Source organism: Artibeus jamaicensis, unplaced genomic scaffold (assembly GCF_021234435.1).
Source record: "Artibeus jamaicensis isolate MK-2021 breed Jamaican fruit bat unplaced genomic scaffold, CSHL_Jam_final contig_687, whole genome shotgun sequence".
NCBI lineage: Eukaryota > Metazoa > Chordata > Mammalia > Chiroptera > Phyllostomidae > Artibeus > Artibeus jamaicensis.
The window spans coordinates 1,673,730-1,695,489 of NW_026521925.1; the positions used below are offsets into that span (position 1 = coordinate 1,673,730).

Sequence of the window (21,760 nt, forward strand, 5' to 3'; positions counted from 1 at the left end):
GAACAAAGGAGGGGGGGACTGCCAAAGGAAGTGGGAGGTGGTGGGTGGAGAGGGTAAGGAGGGAAAACTGGGACAACTGTAATAACATAGTTAATTTAAAAAATAGAAGCAGGTGTCTAAGCTCATGTTCTTACCCACTGAGATCAATTGGCAGTAGCTCCTCAGCATCCCAGCTCTGTGCAGCTACCTCTGAGTGACAGCTAGGTGACTCCACTCTCCTCCAGTGAAGTCCACAGAGAAATCCTCAAATGTTACTGGTTCCTAAAACATTAAGCACAATCATCCTTAACTGACAATCATCTACACAAATGCCCTGGAAGGAAGGTGATGTTGGTAGCACTTGAAAAGGTGAGAAAGCTATAGAAGTGTGTAGTTCAGGGATCTGAGGGATGTAATCAAGCATTTTTTGGTTTTTTATTTTTTAGATTCTATTTATTCATTTCTAGAGAAAGGAGAAGGAAAGAAGAAAGAGAAGGAGAGGAACACAGATGTGTGAAGGAAACATCAATTGGTTGTCTCTCACATGCCCCCAGCTGGGGACTTGGCCTGCAACCCAGGCATATGCCCTGACTGGAAATCAAACCAGTGACCTTTTGGTTTACAGGCTGGCACACAACCAGGGCTGTAACTCACACCAGCCAGGGCTCTAACTCAATTTTTGTTGGAAATACTTTCCTCTGTCATCTACTTTGCTATTTCCTTCCAAATTGTTCCCCTCCTGCCCACAACTCATTCAAGCTCAACCTATCCAGCTACTTAATCTTTCCATGTCACTGTCATCTCATGGTATTGCTGAATTGTCTTCTCCATCCCATGATGTACTATTATCCTGTCAACTTGAACATACACAAGAACAATTTACCAAACATCCTAATGTGACATTTTAAAATCTCTACAGTCCCAATGATGTCAGTCTCATTTCATGCTCAATAACCATAATCAGGGCCATTTCACTATCTTGGACTACTCTGCTTTTGAAATATTAGTATCTTAATAGCCACACCTTAAAAACATCTCCTAACTCTTTCTGCTCTTCCTTATCTATCGAACCTACTTTATCAAGATCACCATCCTTTCCAGGGGTGTCCAAACTTTTGGCATCTCCGGGCCACACTGGAAGAAGAAGAGATGTCTTGGGCCATTGTGATTAGGTGACATTGCAACACTTAATCATATTAAAAAATCTTGTAATGTTTTAAGTAAATTTATGATTTTTGTGTTGAGCTGCATTCATAGCAGTCCTGGGCTGCATGTGGCCCACAGGCCCCTGGTTGGACACTCCTGCAGCCATTCTTGTTTTTTTCTCTCAGCCACAGTATACTTCGTATTTCATATTTTCCCATTGTCATATCAATCCTATGTCATTTCTCCTTCTAAACCAAGTGGTTGAACATTACTGTAAAAAATAAAACAGCACATATACACACAGCCATAACATACTCTAGGAGTTTGCAAATACGTATTTCCTTTCTCCTTAACTCCAGGCTCCAACTTTCCACATAAGATCTACACTTGGATGTCTAAAAGGCCAAATTTAAAAACTCACAACTGTAAACAACCGAACATAAAAAAAAACAAACAAAAAACTAAACTAAAAATGAACTAAGCAAACAACTAGAACAGGAACTATTTCTGAGATTCACAGAAATATAGATCACATGGCGGGTTATCAGTGGGGAGGGGGAGAGGGGAGGATGGGGGAAAAGGTACAGGAAATAAGAACCATGAATGGTAGGTACAAAATATACAGGGAGAGGTTAAGAATTATATGGGAAGTGGAGAAGCTGAGAATTTATATGTAAGACCCTTGGACATGAACTAAGGTGGGGAATACTGGTGGGAGGGAGGTACAGGGCAGAGGGGAATGAGGGGGAGAAAAAAATGGGACAACTGTAATAGTATAATCAATAAAATATATAAAAAATAAATAAAAGGCCAAATTAAAATTTAATAGGCCTCAGCACAACTCTTCCTCCTAATAATCTCCATCAGTACCTGCTCTTCTGGGCTATGGCTTGTCACAAGCCTTGCTGGGCCTCAGCATCATGGCAGATGCAGGGTTCCCAGCACTGACTGGCCTCTGGTACAGTGTGCCTCAAGTTGGAGTACCTGATGAAGAAGTACCTGGTGACTATTCTCTATCACTTGATGCAGGGCTGGGTGGACATGAGCATTGGCCACTTGAGCTTCATGGCACCATGCCACCTGGAGATCTTCATACCCCAAACCCTCAGCCTCAGCCTGGGCCCGATGCTGTGGCAACTTCTACTTGTGTTACCTGGGCAAGAATGGCATGTTTGTGGACGTTGTGGGACAGAGGCATAAGGAAATGTTGTTGCAGCTGCTGTGCATGTGAGTGGAGGATGGACCCAACCCACAACTCCTGGAATTGGTTCTATCCACAACCAGGACCTAGACCAGTGCCCCTGGCCATGTTCCTCTGACCTACTACCTAACCCTCACCTATCACCCCAGCTGGATCCCAATCTAGGACTCTAATCTCCTGGCCTTGTCAGTCATATTCATGACCAGAATGCAGACTGCAGTCACTACCAGAGACACTCCCGCCATCACCTTCCCAAAGCTGGAGGCTTAGGCTCCTATGCATGTGGGTCCAGGTGTTTTGGCTCCTCTGTGTGTTCTGGGAGTTTGCATATATTTTACACAACCAGCATGTAGGTAGTCCTTAACAAAAATGTTAAACTCTAGTTGATAGAACTATCCAAAACTAAAATCTGTACTTTTTTAACTGAGGTAAAAAACAAAGCAAAACTGTTCTTCCCTAGTGGTACCCATTTTAGTAGTCACATGACCCACCCAACTGCTCACACCAAAATCCTATATGTCATTTTGATTTTTTTCTGTCTTCCGCACATTCATCCATCATCAAGTGCAATGAACTCTATCTCTAAAATATATCTGAATCTACTCAATTCTATCTTGCACTATTATCAGTATGAGTCATAGTTCTCATTAACTCTCCACCACCGCCTACTTTGTATCTCTTACCCCCATCCCCCAATAATGAATTTTCCACAAGATAGCCACAGTGATCTTTTAAAACACACCATGTTAGTCATGAAATCCTCCAAAGGCTTTTCAAGGGACATTGAGTAAAATTAAGACTCTTCACCCAGGCCTGCAAGGCTTTATAGACTGGGGTCCTGTCACTTCTCCCTTATGTGTCACTTAGCATATCCTTGACTACTTCAAACATTCCAACTTTGGGAATTTGCACTAATTGTCCTTTCTGTCTACAATATTCTTTTTTCATATTTTCACATGAGTGCTTCCTTATATACATCTCAGCTGAACTGCCTTCTCCTCTAAGAATTTCCTTGACCATCTAATCCACTGTGGCACCAAAAATAATCTGTTTTAGGTACTTTTGCTATAGCATTTTTGCTGCAAACATTATCCCTGCATAACTCATTGGCTATAAGGCAACTGTGTGGTAAAAAAATAAGGTAACTGGTTGACTGTTCATTTTTGTTTTTGGTTTATTTGGTTTCATTTCTCAATTAATAAGTCAACCAACTGCCATTAAAAAAGATAAAATAGTTGGTTGACTGTTTCTTGTTTGTTTGGTTTCATTTTTCCATGACAAATCAACAATTTTTCCCAGACAATGTATTTAAGCAAGCTGTCAGTTTGGTTTCATTTTCCAGTTACAAAATTACCACAGTTAGTGCCATATTTATATTATATATAAATCTTAGCTAATCTTCATAATGGTCTATACAGTGATGAATAGTCACAGTGGAGGTCTTAAAAGAGTGAGCATTTCTCCTAGATGATGATGATTGGCCCCAAGAGTTGATTTCTTATTTTTAAACACACTAAATGGGGAAAAAATGAGAGGCCAAGGGGCCTCGTTGAGGGTGCATAGTTAAACCCATTTTCTTACAGAATGAAGAGAAGTGCTTAGGTACAATCCATTAAATAAAATTAATTATTTGAGCAGTATTATAACAGGGTACAAGCAAGGGGGACCCCAAATAGGGATTTGTAATGGGGCCCAGAACTTAGAGTGTCCAGGAAATATTATAAAAAACATATATATAGGTTGTTCCCACCTCAACAAGTCTGAGCTGGGGGATGGGACACATGGACCAGGGCTGTTGAGAGTTGTTTTGCATAGCAACAGCTTTGCAGCTAACTTCTAGCATGGTTATTTAACATTATCTATAACCTTTAACTGGTTAAATAGCTGTGGCCATACTGTGAGCCAGGGGGATTGGAGTGACTTCAACCCATGATGTAACTGGGAGGCAACTCCTTCTGGGTACAGCATCTGCATAAAAGCTTGCAGATGATTGGCTCCATGCTATAAGGCCACACCTGCCCAGACTTACTATGGCAGCCCAGGAAGGCTGGAAGAATAGAGAATGCTGGTAGGTATAATGGATTGTAAGAGGATTCTGAAATGGTGCTGCAGAGGAGGACTGGTGCTAGGATTTAAACCCAGGTGCTGCAACCATACTGGGGCTTTTTGACTGGGACCATGTGGCTTTGGCAAAAGTTGGGACCATGCAGCTTTAGGGTCCTCCTTTTTGCCACATGGCTCAGGAAGCAAGAGAGACTTTGCCTGAAAGAAAAGAGGTAAAAGGATTGTTGCTGGTGGGCCATAAGAAGGTGCCACACAGTTTTGGATTAACTGGAGAACACAGCAGCAACACAGGTGATGCTGCTGGAACTAAGAGGCTGCCTGAACTGAGGACTTCTACTTCTTTTCCTGAGATACGGTACTCTGGACTGGGCAAAGGAGAAAAGGAAGGACTATGAGTTTATGGGTATTCTAAAAAACTTTAGTATTTTTAATGAAGACATTAAGTCATTACTCTAAGTCTGTATAACTTGACCTTTTTAAATAAATAATCTCTTTCCTTTTCACTAATCTCTGGCATTGAGAGACAAAATTTTCCTGACGGTGAACAAGGCAAACCTAGTACAGGGGTTAGGGGGTAGGGCTCGAAGTGCAAAGGTGGGTCCATTTGGTAATAGTATATCATTCACCCCCCCACTTCCAAGTCTGTTCTGTAACAGTATTGTCATGAATGTACACACATTTTAAAAAGCATTTGAATATTTGCATTTCACAATATAATCTTTTTAATTTTACATCCTTTTTAATGTCCCTCTTTGTAATTTTATATCTTTTTTATGGCAAAACTGCCTTATAGCCAATTACTTAAACATGAAAATGCCTGCAGCAAGGATGTCTATGGCAAAAATACCAGACATGTCCCCAAACCTTCACTTCTCCATGTTTTAATTTCTTTGTACTACTAATGCCTTATCTCATTTTCTTATTTGTTTGCTTTCTTATTTACTGTCCCTCCTAAGAACAGAGAGGCTGTCTGATTTGTTCATGGCTGCATCACTCAGGCCTCATACAGGATGTGGCACTTAAGAATATTTTAAATATTTAGTTCAGAGTGAGTCTGGTTACCCTAGGGTTCTTTCCATAGACCAGAAGATTTCAAACTGCCTCTGATGAAGGACCACTTTCTTTTAAAAATTCCTATTGTGTCACAGACCAATAGTTTTATAAAATACATTAAAAAGACAAAAAAACCAACACCAATTTTTAAAATTATTATATTTAACAGATATAAAAGTTTTAATCACTCAATTTATGTCCTTATGTTAGCTTAGACAATTTAATTTTTAAAAAGAGAAGGGAGCTAAACTGCCTAAGCCTGATGGACTAGGAAACTACTGCTTCCAGACATTCCAGAGATAGCCTCATTGTACCACCAAAGGAATTAACACCCCTTCCTCCCCTATGAGTAGGGAGAAAGGAAGGGCTTTTCAACCTCCCCAGGGAACAAGCCTTCCATTTCCCCAGATTGGGGTGGGGAAGCAGCAGTAAAGGAGAAATTCCTCTGTTGAGGCATGCACAGTAAAAGTCATGATGGTTCAGGGGAGGTTCTTCTACTTTGAAGTATAAGCAGTAGGAGCTAAAATTGCAAAAAAAAAAAAAAAAAAAAAAAACCAAAACAAAATGGGGGGGGGGCATGTCTAGCCTGGGAAAGACTGGATAGGATAAGGGCATAGAATCAGGGAAGATCCTGGAAAGGGGTTGGTTAGGGGAAAGGCCCAGTACAAGCCTGTGAAAAATTAGCAAGAGGACTGTTTAGTTTGAAAGAAAGCCTACTCTATTCCAAACCCAAGGAGATATAATCAAAGTTTAACAAAAGCCCAAGGTTTGTTTATGAATATGCCTTAGCATATTCTCTCCCCCCTTAGCAGCCACATCATGCTGGAGCATCATGCTGGAACACAGCTCAGTACCATCGAGCCTTAGTGGCAGACATGCAGATGGGGAAACGAAACACAGGCAAGTGCAGCCAAGAACAAACACTGTGCTGGATTATCGGAGACTGACAGATCCAGGCAGGATTAGGAAACAGTCTGCCGACCCTACCCAGGACAAACAGATGCTTGGTTAAGATTGTGGTCAGCTTATTCAGCATACCAGAAGCTGACAAGGGGTACAAAGAACAATGGTCAGCAGAGACTAGCTAGACATGGTGACTAGCCCCAGTCAATGATATTCCTACACCTTGACCCAGCGCCCCAGAATGACCAATCAGACCTTAATACTCCAGTCACCCCACCAGTGACCCCACCCCAAGGACAACAGAGGAGAGTCTTAACCTCCCTTGGTTGGCCCCACTTTTCCCTCGCTAATAAACCCTTGCTGCTTAGCTTGCTGTGTTCGTCTGGTTTCTTGAACAACTCTGGCCTAACAGAGACCATGTTAATGGTATTGCAGTTCTGGATCCTGACCCTCCTTGTGGCCACCTGTGCTCACCAGTTCCAGGACTTGTTTTCCTGCCAGACAGAGCTGAGCCACCTGGTAGTGAATAAGGTATCAGGCACCTTGGAGCAGTCCTTTGTTTTCACTCTAAGTTTTACCACTAAGTCTCAAGTCTCCTATGCGTGGGTCCTCAAAATGTATTTCTTGTGATTCCGCAAAAGAATCCTGTTTCCACTGGCAACACTTATGTCTTTGCACAGTGGTAACAAAATGTTTACGGGCTGCTACCAGTCTACAGGTCACAAGCAGAAAAACAGGAGAGAATATACAAAATGACTGATGAGAGCCAAGTGAAGCCCAAAGGAACAACTCAAATTTGACCCAGGGAAGTGCCTAGTAACCTTCAGAGGAACTCACATCTTAGGCCTGGGCTGAAGAGGCACCACATACTTCTTCCTCCAGAAAGTAAGGACAACAAACTTCTACATGCCCCTCCCCCACATGAATGATTTGACTAACCTACTAGTCACCAGTGGGGGTGACAACAAGGCAAGTGGCAGTTTCTCTTCGAAGTCACAGGTCTCCACTGTGTCCAAGGAAGAGGGATGAGATTGAGTTAGAGAAGTCTGCAAATCCTTTCATGAAGGTGGGACAAAGAAGAAGTGAACAATGTTGCCCAAGAGTGACATAAATACATGCATCCTTTAGTACAACGGGTGAATATCAAGAAGTCGAAATAGCCACTCCTCTCAACCAGATTTCCTGATCTCAAGAAAAAAAAAAGTTTCTTTCTGTCCAAGGCTAACCTCTCCTTCAACAGATCAAATCCTTTCTTCCCTTCTGAGATACAAGTCCATCAGTTATCTTTTCCTCCTTTTATGTTTTATCCATCTTCCACCCTGTTGTCTGAGTTATGCGAGACATCATCCCTACCTCAAAAATATTTAGATAACTTCAAATCTTGTTAATGCTGTCTCCTAAATCTCCCTCCAATGTGTTATCTTGTCTTTATCTTATCTTGTCCATTGCCAATGTCCTAGATAAGGCTCTCATTTCTTACCTAGACCACAATAACTCTTTACCAAGTCTTCAAATACAAATTTTGCCATTTTTCAATTCATAGATCAGATAGTCAGATTTAGTAATTTTTAAGAATCCCAAAAAGTGGTGAGGAGAATTCTGTGCTGAGAATGGAATGGTTATGTTGATGGACTATAAACTGTGTAGTAGGTTGAAAATTCCAAGAGATGAGAAATAGTATGACAGGAACCAAATGAAAGGAATCAGTATGACAGGGGAAAGGAAAAAGGGAAAGAAAATAGTGGTTTTGCTAAAACAAGATAAAATTGGGACTAAAAGACTCTCAATAATAAATAGTCTCCCCTGGTATCAGTGGAGCTTATGAGTCACTCCAGAGTGGAACTCATGCTTACTCTGGAAAAGTATACTCAGTATCCTGAGGGCCAACCAAAGTGAAAGGTCACGGGGATCAGTAGTTTCCTCTTCCTCCCACCAGTGCCACTGTCCCCCTGCCCCACCTCCAGTCCCCTCCACCAACAAATGTCAAACTCTTTCAAACTATATACATCATGTGCCTTTCCACTTTCTTTACAGAGCCATTCCTTGCTGTATCCAACAATTTACTTTGCAAGGGGCAGGAAACAGTAATGCAGAAGGCAGGAGGTAGACAGGAGCTGTAGTTACACTGGGTTGATTACCTGTAGTCATCTAAATGTTATACTCTTAGTCTAGAATAGCCCTTTATACATTGCTGCTGCTCTGACTTACATTTCTCCCATCCATTTTGGAACTCCTTTCAGTTTCCGGACAATCAACAATCTCCTTTCTGAAGAATAAGGATGAGTTAGGTGCCTCTCCTCCAACATCTCATGGTATCTTTCACATACCTCTACTATATCTATTTAATTTATCTTCCAAACTGGCCATAAAGTTCTAAAGCAGGCGTCCGTCCCCAACTGGGTTGCACAACAAGAGGCGAGCTTGAATGTAATGTGCTTGAATCATCCCCAAACCCCAATCCCTAGAAAAATTGTCTTCCATGAAACTGGTCCCTTGACCCAAAAAGGTTGAGGACTGCTGTTCTAAAGAATTGGAGGCATGTTCAACTAATCTTTAAATCCTTAGCACCTAACACAACTGACTCAGAATCTAAATGATATTTACAAATACATATTCCATTTAAAAGAATAATCAAATGCTACAAGTAAAAGAGAATCTTAAGATCCTCAAGTTCAACACTCTCATATTCAGATGACAAAAGTGAGGTTCATAATGGTGAAGTGACTTACCCAAGTCACAGAGCAAGGGAGGGGTTAAACTGGGGCTCCTGCCTTTCAGAAGACACAAGGACAATGTCTGGTACATAAAAACACTCAGCAAGTATTGGTGGGATGAAATCCTTTCTTTAAATTCTAAGAGTTATTAATATATACCAGAATCTTAAAATTTATGATATTAGCAATCTCCAAGTTCATCAGTAGTGAATAAATAATCTTCACTAGGTAACAGGTAGAAGAGAGGGAAGAAAAATGTACGGTGTCTTAGTCATGCTAATATCCTTTGAAGTCTTCAACTACTTTTCAAGGCACAGTGATGACATGCTCTCAGTACCTTGAGGCAGTTTATTTTCTCTAAACAAACCAATTTTTGTAAGAGTTCACAATCTATGAATGTGAGGACTGTATTTGCCAAGCAAAAAGGTGGTCTTGGTTAAGAACCAAGTATTTTTCCCTTAAAATCCAGCTTGATATTTTGTTCAAACAATTCCTGGTGTGATGACTTGTTTAGTTATGGAGAAGGAAAGCGTGGTGCAAGCAATTGGAGCATAAAAGATGAACACCTTACTTACCTCAGAGATGCTCACATAAAGACAAGTAGAGAACTATTTGACAATAAATGCAAAAAAATCTATGGATGTACAAACATTACTGAGATAAAAATAAAACGGTGAAATTCTCTTTTTAATAGGTCTGGAGGTGGCAGTGCCTAGGGACCTTAATTCTTAAAACAAACAAACAAACAAACAAACAAAAACCACCACAAATAGTTCTAATATACAGCCTGGTTGAGGAGCATTTCTGGGAGTGAGTTGGTTTTCCTGAGACTACTTATAATTGAACTGAACATGTAATAGCTTTAAGACTTTCAATGTGAATGAAATGTCTAGCAGAAAAAGGTAGGCTTTGATAGAGATGACCAGCAAAGATGCTATGTGGAGTCTTTCAATAAAAAAGCACAGCCCAGTGCTCAGGGGAGTGGGCCAAGTTCATAGATACAGAGTAATTCAGTGGAAACTGATGTGTAATTTAAAGGCAGCAGCCCTGATAGGTGTGGTTCAGTTGGTTGGCTGTTCTTCCAAGGTGAGAGATAGCTAGTTTGATTCGGGTCATGGCGCATGCCTGGGTTGCAGGCTTGTTAAGGCTATAAGAGAGGCAACCAATCCATGTTTCTGTCTCACACTGATGTTTCTTTCCCTCTCTTTCCCCCTCCCTTCCCCTCTATCTAAAAATAAATAAATAAATAAAATTTTAGAAGAATAAATTAAGGAAGCAGAGGCCTGTGCAGGCTCTAGCAACATCTTCTGAAAGCAATATGCCCTTAGTATTTTAATGTTACTACGACAATATGTCTGACAATAAAGAGAAAACGACACACAGAACAAAGATCAGACAGGCATGTAATTAATGCTGATGTCCTTTCCCCATCCCAAGAAAGAAGGGTTACTTACATTCTCCAGGAGATAACATTTTTGGAGAAGAAACCCCGGCTCACCTGGAACTTGGTCACTCATTCCCTCCTCTCAGGAGAGTTCCAGAAAGTTAGAGCTAGCAAAAGAGAAAAAGCCATCAAAATCAAGTCCACCTTGCAGGACTAGGCAGTCCAGCAAGACAGCAAGGAAAACTCCCTCCGTTCCTGCTACCGTGTGAAACCCTCTCCTCTCTTGGGATGCCTTTCTTGTCTCCCCACGCGGCACCTCGCACACCTCTCTGTACTATGCTTAGGCTCAAACAGGCCGCACCCCCTTCCCACCTGGGTACATCCTGCTGCCCCTAGCAGCTCTAAAATATTCACGTTAGAGCAGTGGTAGCTCAGTGGATGAATCGCTTTTAGGGATGGATTTTTGTGCGACCGTCCTCGACCTGATTCGTTTCAGGAGTACTGGAGCTCAGATGCAACATTTTAGCGAGGACCGTGCTATGGGGACAGAAACCTCGGTCCGTCTCAAGGGCCCCTCTCAATCTCCAACGTCCACCTCAAAACCTTGATAGAAGGCCAGTCACTGGCCCGGAAAGGCCAATTATGAAGCCTGCAGTCCGAAGAAGGCCGGAGCTCAGGCTAGAGGAGGGCCCACGGAGAAGCAGGGCGGTCGCGGCTCCTAAGCACTCGTGCGGCCTGGGACGCTCGCCTTCTCGCGGCCACCCAGACAGGCTCTCGGGTCTCCAGCCCGGAACCTCTCTGGAACTCCCACATCTCCACTGTCCTATACCTCGGCGGAGGCGCCAGCAGCCAGACGCTGCTCACTTCCCCGTGAATCTAACACCTGATGGCTCAGGATCCTAGATTGCCACGAGCGTCTTCACCACGCCCGCCGCGGACTACAAGTCCCAGAAAGCGGAGGGAGGGTCACCGCCACTGGGTGTTCACACGTCCGGTGCCGGCGCTGCGCGGAGGTCCGATTTTAACTGCGCCTCGACAGTTCATTCACGTTATTAGTTTTTAAACTACAAGCGAGTAAGAATTATTTTAGGAATGCCCATTAATGTGTTTTTCATTTCGTAAACGTAAATATCACCCGTAATCTTGTCTTTACCCATAAAAACGTTCTGAACCGCTTGGCATTCTCATCTGCCTCTTGACATCCGTTAGATTAGTAAACACTTGAGGACCTACTGTGCCCAGGGACTGTTCGAGATGCTTAAAGAAAAATCACGTTGGATGTTAATAAATACTAGAGAAGGAAACAAGCCATAGCTGAAAACGGTATAGTGTATTATAAGGTCATATGTATTATGAAAAAAGTAGAGCTAGGTCAGGGATAGAGGGATGCTAGTGCCATTTGAAATAGAAAATTTCGGAGATGAGGCAGGGGAGTTGAGAAAATCGGTCACAAACCACTCAGCAATCAACTCTTCCTAGGATTTTTTAGTTACAGGTAGGAGGACTTGAGAGAAACGGGGCTATTCCATCATGGCTGATACCAGAAGTCCCCGTTTTAATTTTTCACCCATTCCTATTGCTGGTCTTGATGGATGATAGTCGTTGGCGCCAATTCAATGGCAGCAGGAATCCCCAGTTTGGGGTGTGGTGAAGAAGGAAACTTTGTTCAGTGCAAAACAGCTCACTTGTGATACAATACAGCTGTGAGGCAGCCCTGGGGCCAGGTCCCTTTCTGGCTAGACAGTTTCCCTCTCCTCCTGGCTAGTCTGCTTTGCCCTGTGCTGGGGACTTTTGGGAGGGGTTCCGGTGAAGATTAAGTTCAGCTGCTTCTCTTCCTGGCCCTGGACCACCTGGTAAGAGCTGTGAATTGATTTTGGGTTGGTAGCTACCTGTGCTGGGTTTGGAAATACCTGGGAGAGGCTGTGCTATGATCTGACGCTGGCTGCCACCTGTGCCCCTGTGCCAGGGTTGGGGCTACTCTGCAAGGGGCACTGGGCATGCTGAAGCTAGGTTCTGCTTGTTTGGGCTTTGTGGACATTTGGGATATTTGAGGAATGTCTGCAGCATGGACCAAGGCTGGTTACTTGTGTGGAAAATCTGCTGAAATTGGTTTAGACTTGTGCATGATTTGGGGGGTGGGTGTGGGTGGGTAGTGTCTTAGGGAATTCATCAAGGTGCAGAGAAAGGTGTTAGCCAGGTTGACAGACACTCAGATTTGGTGCCTGCCTTCACCTGCAGGTGGGTGTTGGAAAGTCTCAACAAGATAACAATGGTGACTTCCAGCACTTCCTACGGTGCTGGCCAGGCTGTGTGTAGGGTGGGCTCAACAATGGACAATGGTGCCAGACAGTAAGTATTTCTGCTGCCTCTGTAGCCCCCACCCTGAAGTCAGAAGATTCAGTTCTTCCTTGTATGTCCCTGGCACTTTGCTGTTCTTTTGCTGGAGCTTAGAGCTAGTGTTTATGAATGTTTGCTCAGGCTTTTAAAAAGAAAGCCTGAGTCTACTAGGTGGCCTTCAGCCTTACCCAAATAGAATCCCTGCTGATTTTTCACAACCAGGAATTGTGGGGACTCCTCTTCCTGGTTTGGGTGCTCAGAGCTGGGAAGCCCAGTGTGGGTTTATTAAATCCATTGCTCCTTAGTGGGGGATCCTCACACCCAAGATATCCATCCCAATCCTTAACTATCACAGGTGGGATTGGGAACAGCTTGTTTCCTGTCTCTGCCCTTCTTACCAGTCTTGAAGTTGCTTTTTTATATTTTTGGAGGAATTCTGTTCAGCTGGTATATAGGTAGTTCTCAGGAGTGGCTGTTCTATAATTTAGTTGTAATTTTGATGTGGTCATGTGAGGAGGCAAGCACAGTATTTTCCCATGCCACCATCTTGACAAAAAGTCCTCATCATTCATTTTTTAAAATTACATAAATATTGGGTTGGCCCAAAAAGTTCATTTAGTTTTTGATGCATAATGGCTCTAAGTAGTGCTTAGTTATCTTTAACTTATTCAAGACAATTTTGTTAGATGTATCATGGCAGTGGTCATATCAATGTACATTAAAAAAATCAAAATTGGTGAATTTCTGTGCAGCCATTTTAATATTGAAGATGGAAGAAAATATACAATGTTTTTGGTGTGTTATGCTGTAATATTTCAAGAAAGTAAAAATGCAATTGAAACACACAGAAAAGATTTGTGTAGTGTGTGGAGAAGGTGCTGACTGATTGAATGTGTCAAAAGTGGTTTGCAAAGTTTCTTGGTATTTTTTTAAATCTTTTTTTTATATTTGTAGATTTTTTACAATGTTTTTTAAAAATATTTTATTTATTTATTTTTCGAGAGAGGGGAAGGGAAGGAGAAAGAGTGGGAGAGAAATATCAGTGTGTGGTGGCCTCTCATGCGTCCCCTGCTGGGAACTTGCCTGCAACCCAGGCATGTGCCCTGACTGGGAATTGAACTGCGATACTCTGGTTCGCAGACCCGCACTCAATCCACTGAGCCATGCCAGCCAGGGCGTTTCTTGGTACTTTTGACATTTTGGCCAAGTCTTTGCTGTGGGGGTGTCTTATTCATTAGAATATGTTTAGCAGCACCCCTGGTCTCTACCCACTAGAAGGCAATAGCAGGAGATAGCTAACATACCCAAAATATCCAAATCAATAAAGTTATTGGTGAAAATGAATAATGTATCTTTTATTTTATGGAAAAAACCATGCACATGAAAATTTATATAGATGACTAAGGTTAATAAAAAAGGAAATTCCTTTGAACCAGTTTCTTCTAATATCCTTCAAGTTTCATCCACTAGAGATAAAAAAAAAAAAAGAGATCATCCTTCAAAATTTCTTTGCTTGTCTGTGTATGTGTAGGAGGAAGACAATAGTATTGTTGGAAGATTGTACCTTCATTATTGACTACAAATCTGGTCTCAGAGATAAGGATAGTCGTGTCCTTTCTAGGTGACCTCAACCATGAGATACTGCTACTTTTGTCAAAAAGGGCATTGTGAATAGCATTGTGTCTCCCAAGGAGGAGCTAGTTTAATACAGGGCATAATAGGCTTAGGATTCTCAAAAAATTGATTTTCTGCTCTTATCTCAGTACTGGAGGACTGAAGTAAATAACAGTGCACACTGACTTCAAATCTTTGTAGGCTTAAAAAGGAAACTTCTTTTTCATAGTTTTTTTTTCTTTTAATATTCTACTTATTTATTTACTGTTTTTAGAGGGGAAAGGAGGGAGAAACATCAATGTGTGGTTGCCTCTCTTGCACCCCCTACTGGGGACCTGGTTTACACCTAGGCATGTGCCCTGACTAGGATTTGAACCCACTACCTTTTGCTTTGCAGGTCTGACTCAATCCACTGAGCCACACCAGTCAGGGCAAGGAACCTTCTTTTATAAAGAAAGGCTAGAGTCTCTGCTATGGACACGACGATATGTTAGAATAGGTTTTTGAGGGGTATCATCCAGCTAACATAATATTCAGTAAGAGTATTATTAGAGTAGTTAGATTTAACTCATCATTTCTACCCAGACTTAAATACAAAAGATTAATTTGAGTATGTAGAGAAGAAAAATCTTGAAATTGATAAAAGGATTTTTTAAAAAGGCTGATGCTGTCAATTAAAAATATAAAATCTGTATCTGCTACGCACAGAACAATATCTGAGTGTGTACTAGATTAATGAAAGTACCTTGGGAAATTAGGTCAAAATAAACTGACATAAATTATAAAATAAACATCATGATGATGATGATAAACAAGACATTTATTTTTCATATTCATTTGGAAAAAAGAAAAGTCAGTTTGTTCTACCCAATGATGGTCTTTCTGAGAGTCTCCATTCAGTCCATAGAACTGGATAGTCCACAGATGATTTTATACTCTTAATTCAGAGTTCCCTTTGGAAAATGTGGTTAAAGGGTGAGCCTTTGTGAGCAGGTTCGCTGGTGCACCGCCAGACTTCCTCTCTGAGTGAAGCTTTTCCCACATTGGCCACATAGATATGGTGTTTCTCCTGTGTGGATTTTGCCATGCAGGATACAATTTCCCCTGGTATGGAAACTCTTCCTGCACTGTACACAGGCATATGGTTTCAGGCCTGTGTGGACTCTGATGTGAACAATTAAGCTTCCTTTCTGACTGAAGGCTTTTCCACACTGATCACATCTATAGGGCTTCTCACCACTGTGAACTCTTCTATGAACAGCAAGGTTACTCTGGTTCCTGAAACTTCTCTGACAAATAGCACACTTGTAGGGTTTCTGTCCAGTGTGGAGTCTTTCATGAACAGCCAGACTACCTCGTTGACTAAAGCTTTTCCCACACTCCTTGCACTGATAGGGCTTCTCTCCTGTGTGTATTCGCTGATGTGTAACAAGATTGCCTTTGGCCCTGAAACTTTTTCCACAATGAGTACACTCAAAGGGCTTTTGACCAGTGTGGATTCTCTCATGTAATGTTAGACTACCCTTTTGCCTGAAGGATTTTCCACATTCCTGGCACTCATAGACCCTCTGTTTCACTCCAGGTGGATCTTCCTGTAGTGTCTTAAAATCTGGGGATTTTTGCTCCAGCTTCTCTCTTCTGAAAGAATTCTGGAAATCCCAGCTTGAAGATCCTGTGGCCTCAGAGTGATCATATTTGTGGTGGGCCTCTGTCATCACATCTAGTAAAATGAGAGGGAAGTCATGTAAAATGCACCAATATGCTGAGTGAGAACAGGGAAAAATAAACGATGCTTTGTTGAGTGCTTATTATATGCCAGACATTATACAGTGCACTTTTCATAAATAATTTAACCCTGAAAACAATCTTATGAGATTGCTACAGATGAGGAAATGAGAGCATAGGGAGGTTGTCAAAGGTCATGCAGTAGATAAGCATAGAGTTGGGATTCAAACACAGGCATGCTCCACAGCAATGTATTGCCTCTGCACTGTTTCATTTAGCCTCCCAAATAATCTTGTGAGGTAGACATAAATATCTCCAGACTCAGAAAAATCAAGAAAACTTCATAGGATCACACAGAGCCTCAATGCAATTTTAATTGACTTCAATTAGGTGAGGACCCAGGTTGTGTAGGGGCTAAAGCTTTACAATTTTAAAGGCACTCCATTACAAAAAAGTTATAAAAGAAGGAACAGGACTTTGCAGAGACCAAAGCAAGAGAGGAATTCTGAAACTTAGATTTCATTAGCTTCATAAGAAATCCTCTTCTGTACTAGTCTGCTTTTTTGACAGTGGAGTAAACTCCATGATGTCAGAAAATGTGTAATAGAATCCTGGGCACATTACACCTATTATCTCTCATTCCTACTAGCCATGAAGGTAGAGCTTATTGTCCTGTTTTACGGATGAAGACCCTGCAATACAAGGAAATGACTTGTCTGATACTATAGATCAAGTCAGAACAACTATAGATTCTGACCCAAGGAATTTTTCCCCTTTAAAACTCATGCTACTTCAGTTTACTATGCTATGGTGGAACTGAAATCAATTTGTGTTTGGAAGTTATTCTCAAGCACTTCTTATGCAATGACTGACAGTATTTTCCAATATTGCCTTGTATCTGAGCTGCCTACTGCCCTTTAAATATGGGTCCAATTTATCACTATTAACAGTTTTCTTGGAGTCATCCTAAGGAGATTTTTCTAATTGTTCCTCTGCCTTACCCTTTTTTACTCTGACTGCAATGAGATTTAAAGCTGTTTATTCATTCTCTGAGAGACTACCTCAAGTTTACCTCCATATCAGCATTGTCCTTTTGCTGTTTCTACTGTTACTTCTGACACCAACTTTCTGGGTTTCCCTTTAGTCCCCAGAAGGATAAAGTCCATCAAAGGAATGTCTCCTCTGTGTCCTTACCCTGCCAACCAGTGCTAAGGACAGAGACAACGGTCAACTGTCCCTGTGGACAGGAACAGGACTCACTCACTGAAAAATGCTACATTCTGTGCATATCTTCCATGACAGTCCAGCAGGGTAGCTGTTGGAAATCCAAACATGTCCACTCCTGCTGTAGGACCTTAATCACCACCTCTTCATATAATGCTTCCACAGGCTGTTCTTGAGCACCTGAGGGAGGAAAACACCAACCAAACAAAAACAAAACAGAACAACAAAAACAGGAAAAAAGCATGAGAACTGGTGAATGAAAAGATTTAAAGTCCACAGGAGCTCCAGTTTGGGGTATGAGTAAATGGAGGAACTCTGGATGGCCTGATGTAACAGTTGACGTATAACATGTAACAGCAAAAATAGCCTTAGAGGTACCATGACCACACACAAATGAGCCCAGGAGGAAGCAGGAGGTAGAAAAGCAGAGAACACATAAACACATCTCTCTCTTTTCTGGCCAATCCCTAAGATAATAGGGACTCCTATCTGATCCTTAGCCTTGGCATGTGATTAGAATCTTCCAGTTTCTTCCCCCATCTAACCATCTGCTCTTTGGATAGTCTCCAAAGGAATTCAGAATCTATAAAAGTCAACATTCAGCCTTCATGATTGGTTCTACAATAGAAATGGCTGTAGCTCTCCTCTCTAATTTCCCCTAAGTTATAAGGAGAGAATAAGTGATTTCGTATGCTACCTTTAAACCATTCTTAGGAGGCTCCAGATCCAGATCTTTCCCTCTCTTTAAGATATGAAGATAACAGTTCTAAGAAAAGTGTAAATACTTGTCAATACTTGGAAAAGGAAGAGCTACTTTGTACTCCAAAACCAACTCCAAGGCATTCCAACTACAGTGAGTAACTTGCCCAAATTCTTAGAGCCAGTAAAAGGAGTCAAGGTGGGAGAAAGATTCAACTCCAAGATTTTCTGGATCCAAAGCCTATACTTTCACACTAGATAGTTCTCTAGTTCCTCATCACTACGGAACTAGCGGATTTTTATAAAATAGAGCAGAATAAAACAGGGCTTGGAAAGACTTTACTACTCCTCTAGATCCTATTATACTATATTATCTTTTTCTTTGGAATATTTTCTTCTTACTTCTGGATCCTGATTACTGCATTCTTATACTTTATACAGTGGTTCAGTGTATAATCTTCATTTCATCCTAATACGTCTCATCAAAATGCTAGCCATCACCCTGGTCAGGCGGCTCTCAGCTGGGTGGAGTGCTGTTCTGTACACCAAAAGGTTGTGGGTTCCATTTCTGGTCAGGGCACATACCTGGGTTGTGGGTTCCATCTCTGGTTGGTGTGCACGTAGGAAGCAACCAATTGCTGTTACTCTCTCATATTAATGTGTCTCTTCTCTTTCCCTCCTCTCTCTCTTAAATCAATAAACATATCCTCCAGGGAGGATTAAAAAAATGCTAGCCACCTGATTTAATGAAATAGCAATGTGATGCTACAATTCTTTGTTTTGCTAACTGAAACACCTGGTCTTCTTGTCAACTGTACATTCTGCTACATGTTGTGGTGCCTGAAGAGGCATTTTAAATTCTTATTTGGAGGTGTCACCTCCAATTTGGAGTACAAGCTACAAAGGAATCCCCTATTAAGAGTGCCAGAACGCTACAGGACATTAATTTGGAAATTCAAGGTATTACTGCTCAACAACTGCACATCCACCAAGAGTCAGTGGAAAGTACCTGGTACTTACTGCCTGAAGTTGGAGTCTGTTCCTGGGGAATCCAGCAAATAGAGCTTGGTCAGAACAAGTAGATAGTACTTACAGCTCTGCCTCTCCACATACTGTAAGATATTCAACAAGTAACAAACTCAGTTGTATCTCAGGGACTTCCTTGATTAATAAAGGGGAACTGTCATTTTTCTCCCTAGATCACATGTCTGAGATATTAATTTCCTGAAGATTTTGGAGAAAGTGGCTTTATCATAGCAAATATTGCTTTTCCTTGCAGAAAAGCCATTTATCCTGTGGAAAAGTTCAGAATTAGGTCATGAGACTTGGCTCCCCACTCCCCTATGTGACTTTGTGCATATAACCAAACATCTCTGACTCCATTTCCTCACTTAATAAATAGATTAATAACAGCTTCATGTCAAGTAGTTCCTGGGAGAAAAAGAGAAAAAATGTGAAGGGTCTCTGACAATACCTGTAGGTTTAAGGTCTAAACTTCAGAGTCCCCAAAAGGAGAGAACGAGAAGAGAGGATGACTGCTGTGTCTCCGGAAGCTCCTGGGGGACAGATAATTTCAGGATACGGAGATTCTGGGTAGGGAAGATTATATTCTCCACACAAAATCCACTTTGTCCTTTCTCCCATTCATTCTCCCTAGAGAGAGTGCAAAATCTCCTATCCATCCTCTGAAACCCTCACTGCTGGTCCAGGATGCACCTGACCGCTGCCCCACATCCCCGCCCCGACCCCCATCCCGAGACTGCAGGGTGAGGGGCCTTCCAAATGCCCTACCCTGCCGAGCCCCGGTCCAGGAACCCCGGCCCCTTGGAGCAAACTCTCCCTCCATTCTGAACATTGCCACCCCTGGACCACACGCCCTGCGTGCTGGACCTCAAGCCCCTCACCTCCCTCCTCCTCCGGTACAGCTGGACTCCTCTCTAGCCGCAGACTTCTCCCCTCAGGGCTTGCTCCTTCGCAACTGGCAGGCCTGGCCTGCTTCAAGCCTTGGAGGCGATGGAAGGGCCAAGCGGCCGCCTGCTAGCTAGACCCCGACTCGCCTGGGGGCACTGACCTGCCAGCAGCCTTACTGACTACGGCTGCGCAAACCCACACGCAGACAAAAGCCAGTGCGGCCTGCTGCAGGGCCCGTGGAGGCAACCAGACTACAACTCCCAGGAGGCTCTGCATAAACCCACCCGCTGGTCAAAGACCCCGGCGCCCAGCTTCTCCAGAGCACTGTGGGAAATGTAGTTCCTCAGGGTGTCCCAACACTCCTCCTGAGGTGCAGACTTGTCCACAGACTAGAGAGCCAGGCGGAATGGACATCCTGGCTCAGCAGATAGTGGTCTTGCAGGGTACCGTGGAAGGAAACAAAGTCTTGGGGAGAAGTTGGTTGATAAAGCCTTGAGTGCTTATAAGGGGGTTGGGTTATGTGTAAGGGTTATGCATTGAGCCACTGTGTTAAAGGTTAAACCTCTCTTTGGAAGGTAGATTTTTGGAAATGAATCCCATCTCCTTTACTTGTTGCAAGTAAATAAAACTACCTTGTAACAACCACTGCTCCTTCTTGAATAGAACAGCCCAAGCAGTAAACTCATTTGGGTTGGTAACAAATTTGGCAACTCCATGTGGGACTCTCTGAAAAAGGCTCCCTCCCTCTTGGCCTTGTGTGGATGCTTGATGAAGAAGTTGGCGGTAGCAGCCCTCTGGGGCTTACCCAGTGGGAGGTTTCCCCTTGGTGCTGACCGCCAGAATCGCTGCCTGGCTGTGGACAACTGAATCTGTTTGATTCAGCGATTCAGAAGGGAGGTGGGGTAGTCGCTTTAATTAGCGTTTTTATTTCCGTTTTGGGAGCAGGGTATCAGAAACATAGTTTCAGTCCTGGGGCTTGCTTGTTTTCTGGTTGGTTGGGCAGGCACTGTCGCTGGGAAGCCAAATTCAGAGCTTCACCTACGCCTAACTCTGTTCGGGGAATTGAGCAATGCGGGCTGGGAAATCTGAGACAGGGGTCCCCAACCCCCAGGACGTGGACCTGTAAATTCAGTGGCGAGCCAGGGAAGCTTCCTTTGAGTTACCGCCTGAGCTCCTCCTCCTGTAACCCCTCCCCTAACGGTGGAAAAATTGTTTTCCACGGAACGGGTCCCTGGCGCCAAAAAGATTGGGGACCATTGATCTAAGACATCCTCAGGTGACAGTTTCTTTGGTCTGGTTATGAGATGGTCTGTCCTGTAGGAGTTGGATTTTGTTCTTTGTGTGGCCTTGTTTGTCTTGTATGTAAAAGTACTGGACTTGCAAAATGAAACAGGTAGAATCAACCACTTGTATTTATTTTGAATAACAGTAGCGAAAAGTTTCCTCTTCTGACCACAGTGTTGGAGGAAGGTGAAAATGATACAGGGTGCAGACAGGGGGGCCCCCCAAAAAGATTTAGAAAAGTGTCCAGAATTCAAAGTGTATAGGAATATTGGAGAGACATATAAGATGTCCTCACCCCCCCCCACAGGGGGGAAGAAAGAATGGAGCCAGGCCATTGAGAGCTATTTTGCATAGCAACAGTTTTGGAGCTAACCTCCAGAGGAATGGTTATTTAACATATCTATAACCTTTAACTGGTTTCATAGATATGTTAAATAGCAGTGGCCAAGTTTGGAGCCGGGAAGAAGAGAGCAGCTTGGGGTCTGAGAAGGAACTAGCAGAGACTCAGAATGTAACTAGGGG

The 21,760-nt window shown here is 42.6% G+C and overlaps 1 protein-coding gene across 8 annotated transcripts; it reads right to left on the bottom strand.

The window, feature by feature from the left end:
- Positions 1 to 15,090: 15,090 nt before the first annotated feature.
- On the bottom strand, positions 15,091 to 20,194 carry ZNF32 (zinc finger protein 32). 8 transcript variants are annotated; one of them, XM_053671442.1, is made up of 5 exons: positions 20,115 to 20,194; positions 19,518 to 19,599; positions 19,064 to 19,155; positions 17,385 to 17,524; positions 15,092 to 16,115 (listed from the first exon to the last, which is right to left on the bottom strand). In XM_053671442.1, exons 4-5 carry the CDS (start codon positions 17,452 to 17,454, stop codon positions 15,364 to 15,366), a joined length of 822 nt encoding a protein of 273 aa, XP_053527417.1. In that variant the 5' UTR covers positions 17,455 to 17,524; positions 19,064 to 19,155; positions 19,518 to 19,599; positions 20,115 to 20,194; the 3' UTR covers positions 15,092 to 15,363. The 8 variants fall into 8 exon arrangements, with proteins under 8 accessions (XP_037000105.2, XP_053527417.1, XP_053527414.1 ...); XM_053671439.1 differs by having other exon boundaries at positions 19,948 to 20,188; XM_053671441.1 differs by having other exon boundaries at positions 19,518 to 19,632; positions 19,948 to 20,188.
- Positions 20,195 to 21,760: the final 1,566 nt, after the last annotated feature.

What these genes read in the sequence shown, in the direction of transcription:
- ZNF32 (XM_053671442.1), bottom strand. Translation starts at nt 17,454, where the DNA reads ATGTTTGGATTTCCAACAGCTACCCTGCTGGACTGTCATGGAAGATAT. An exon ending in ACAGAATGTAGCATTTTTCA is followed by an intron (nt 16,116 to 17,384) that starts GTGAGTGAGTCC and finishes TCATTTTACTAG; the next exon opens with ATGTGATGACAGAGGCCCAC.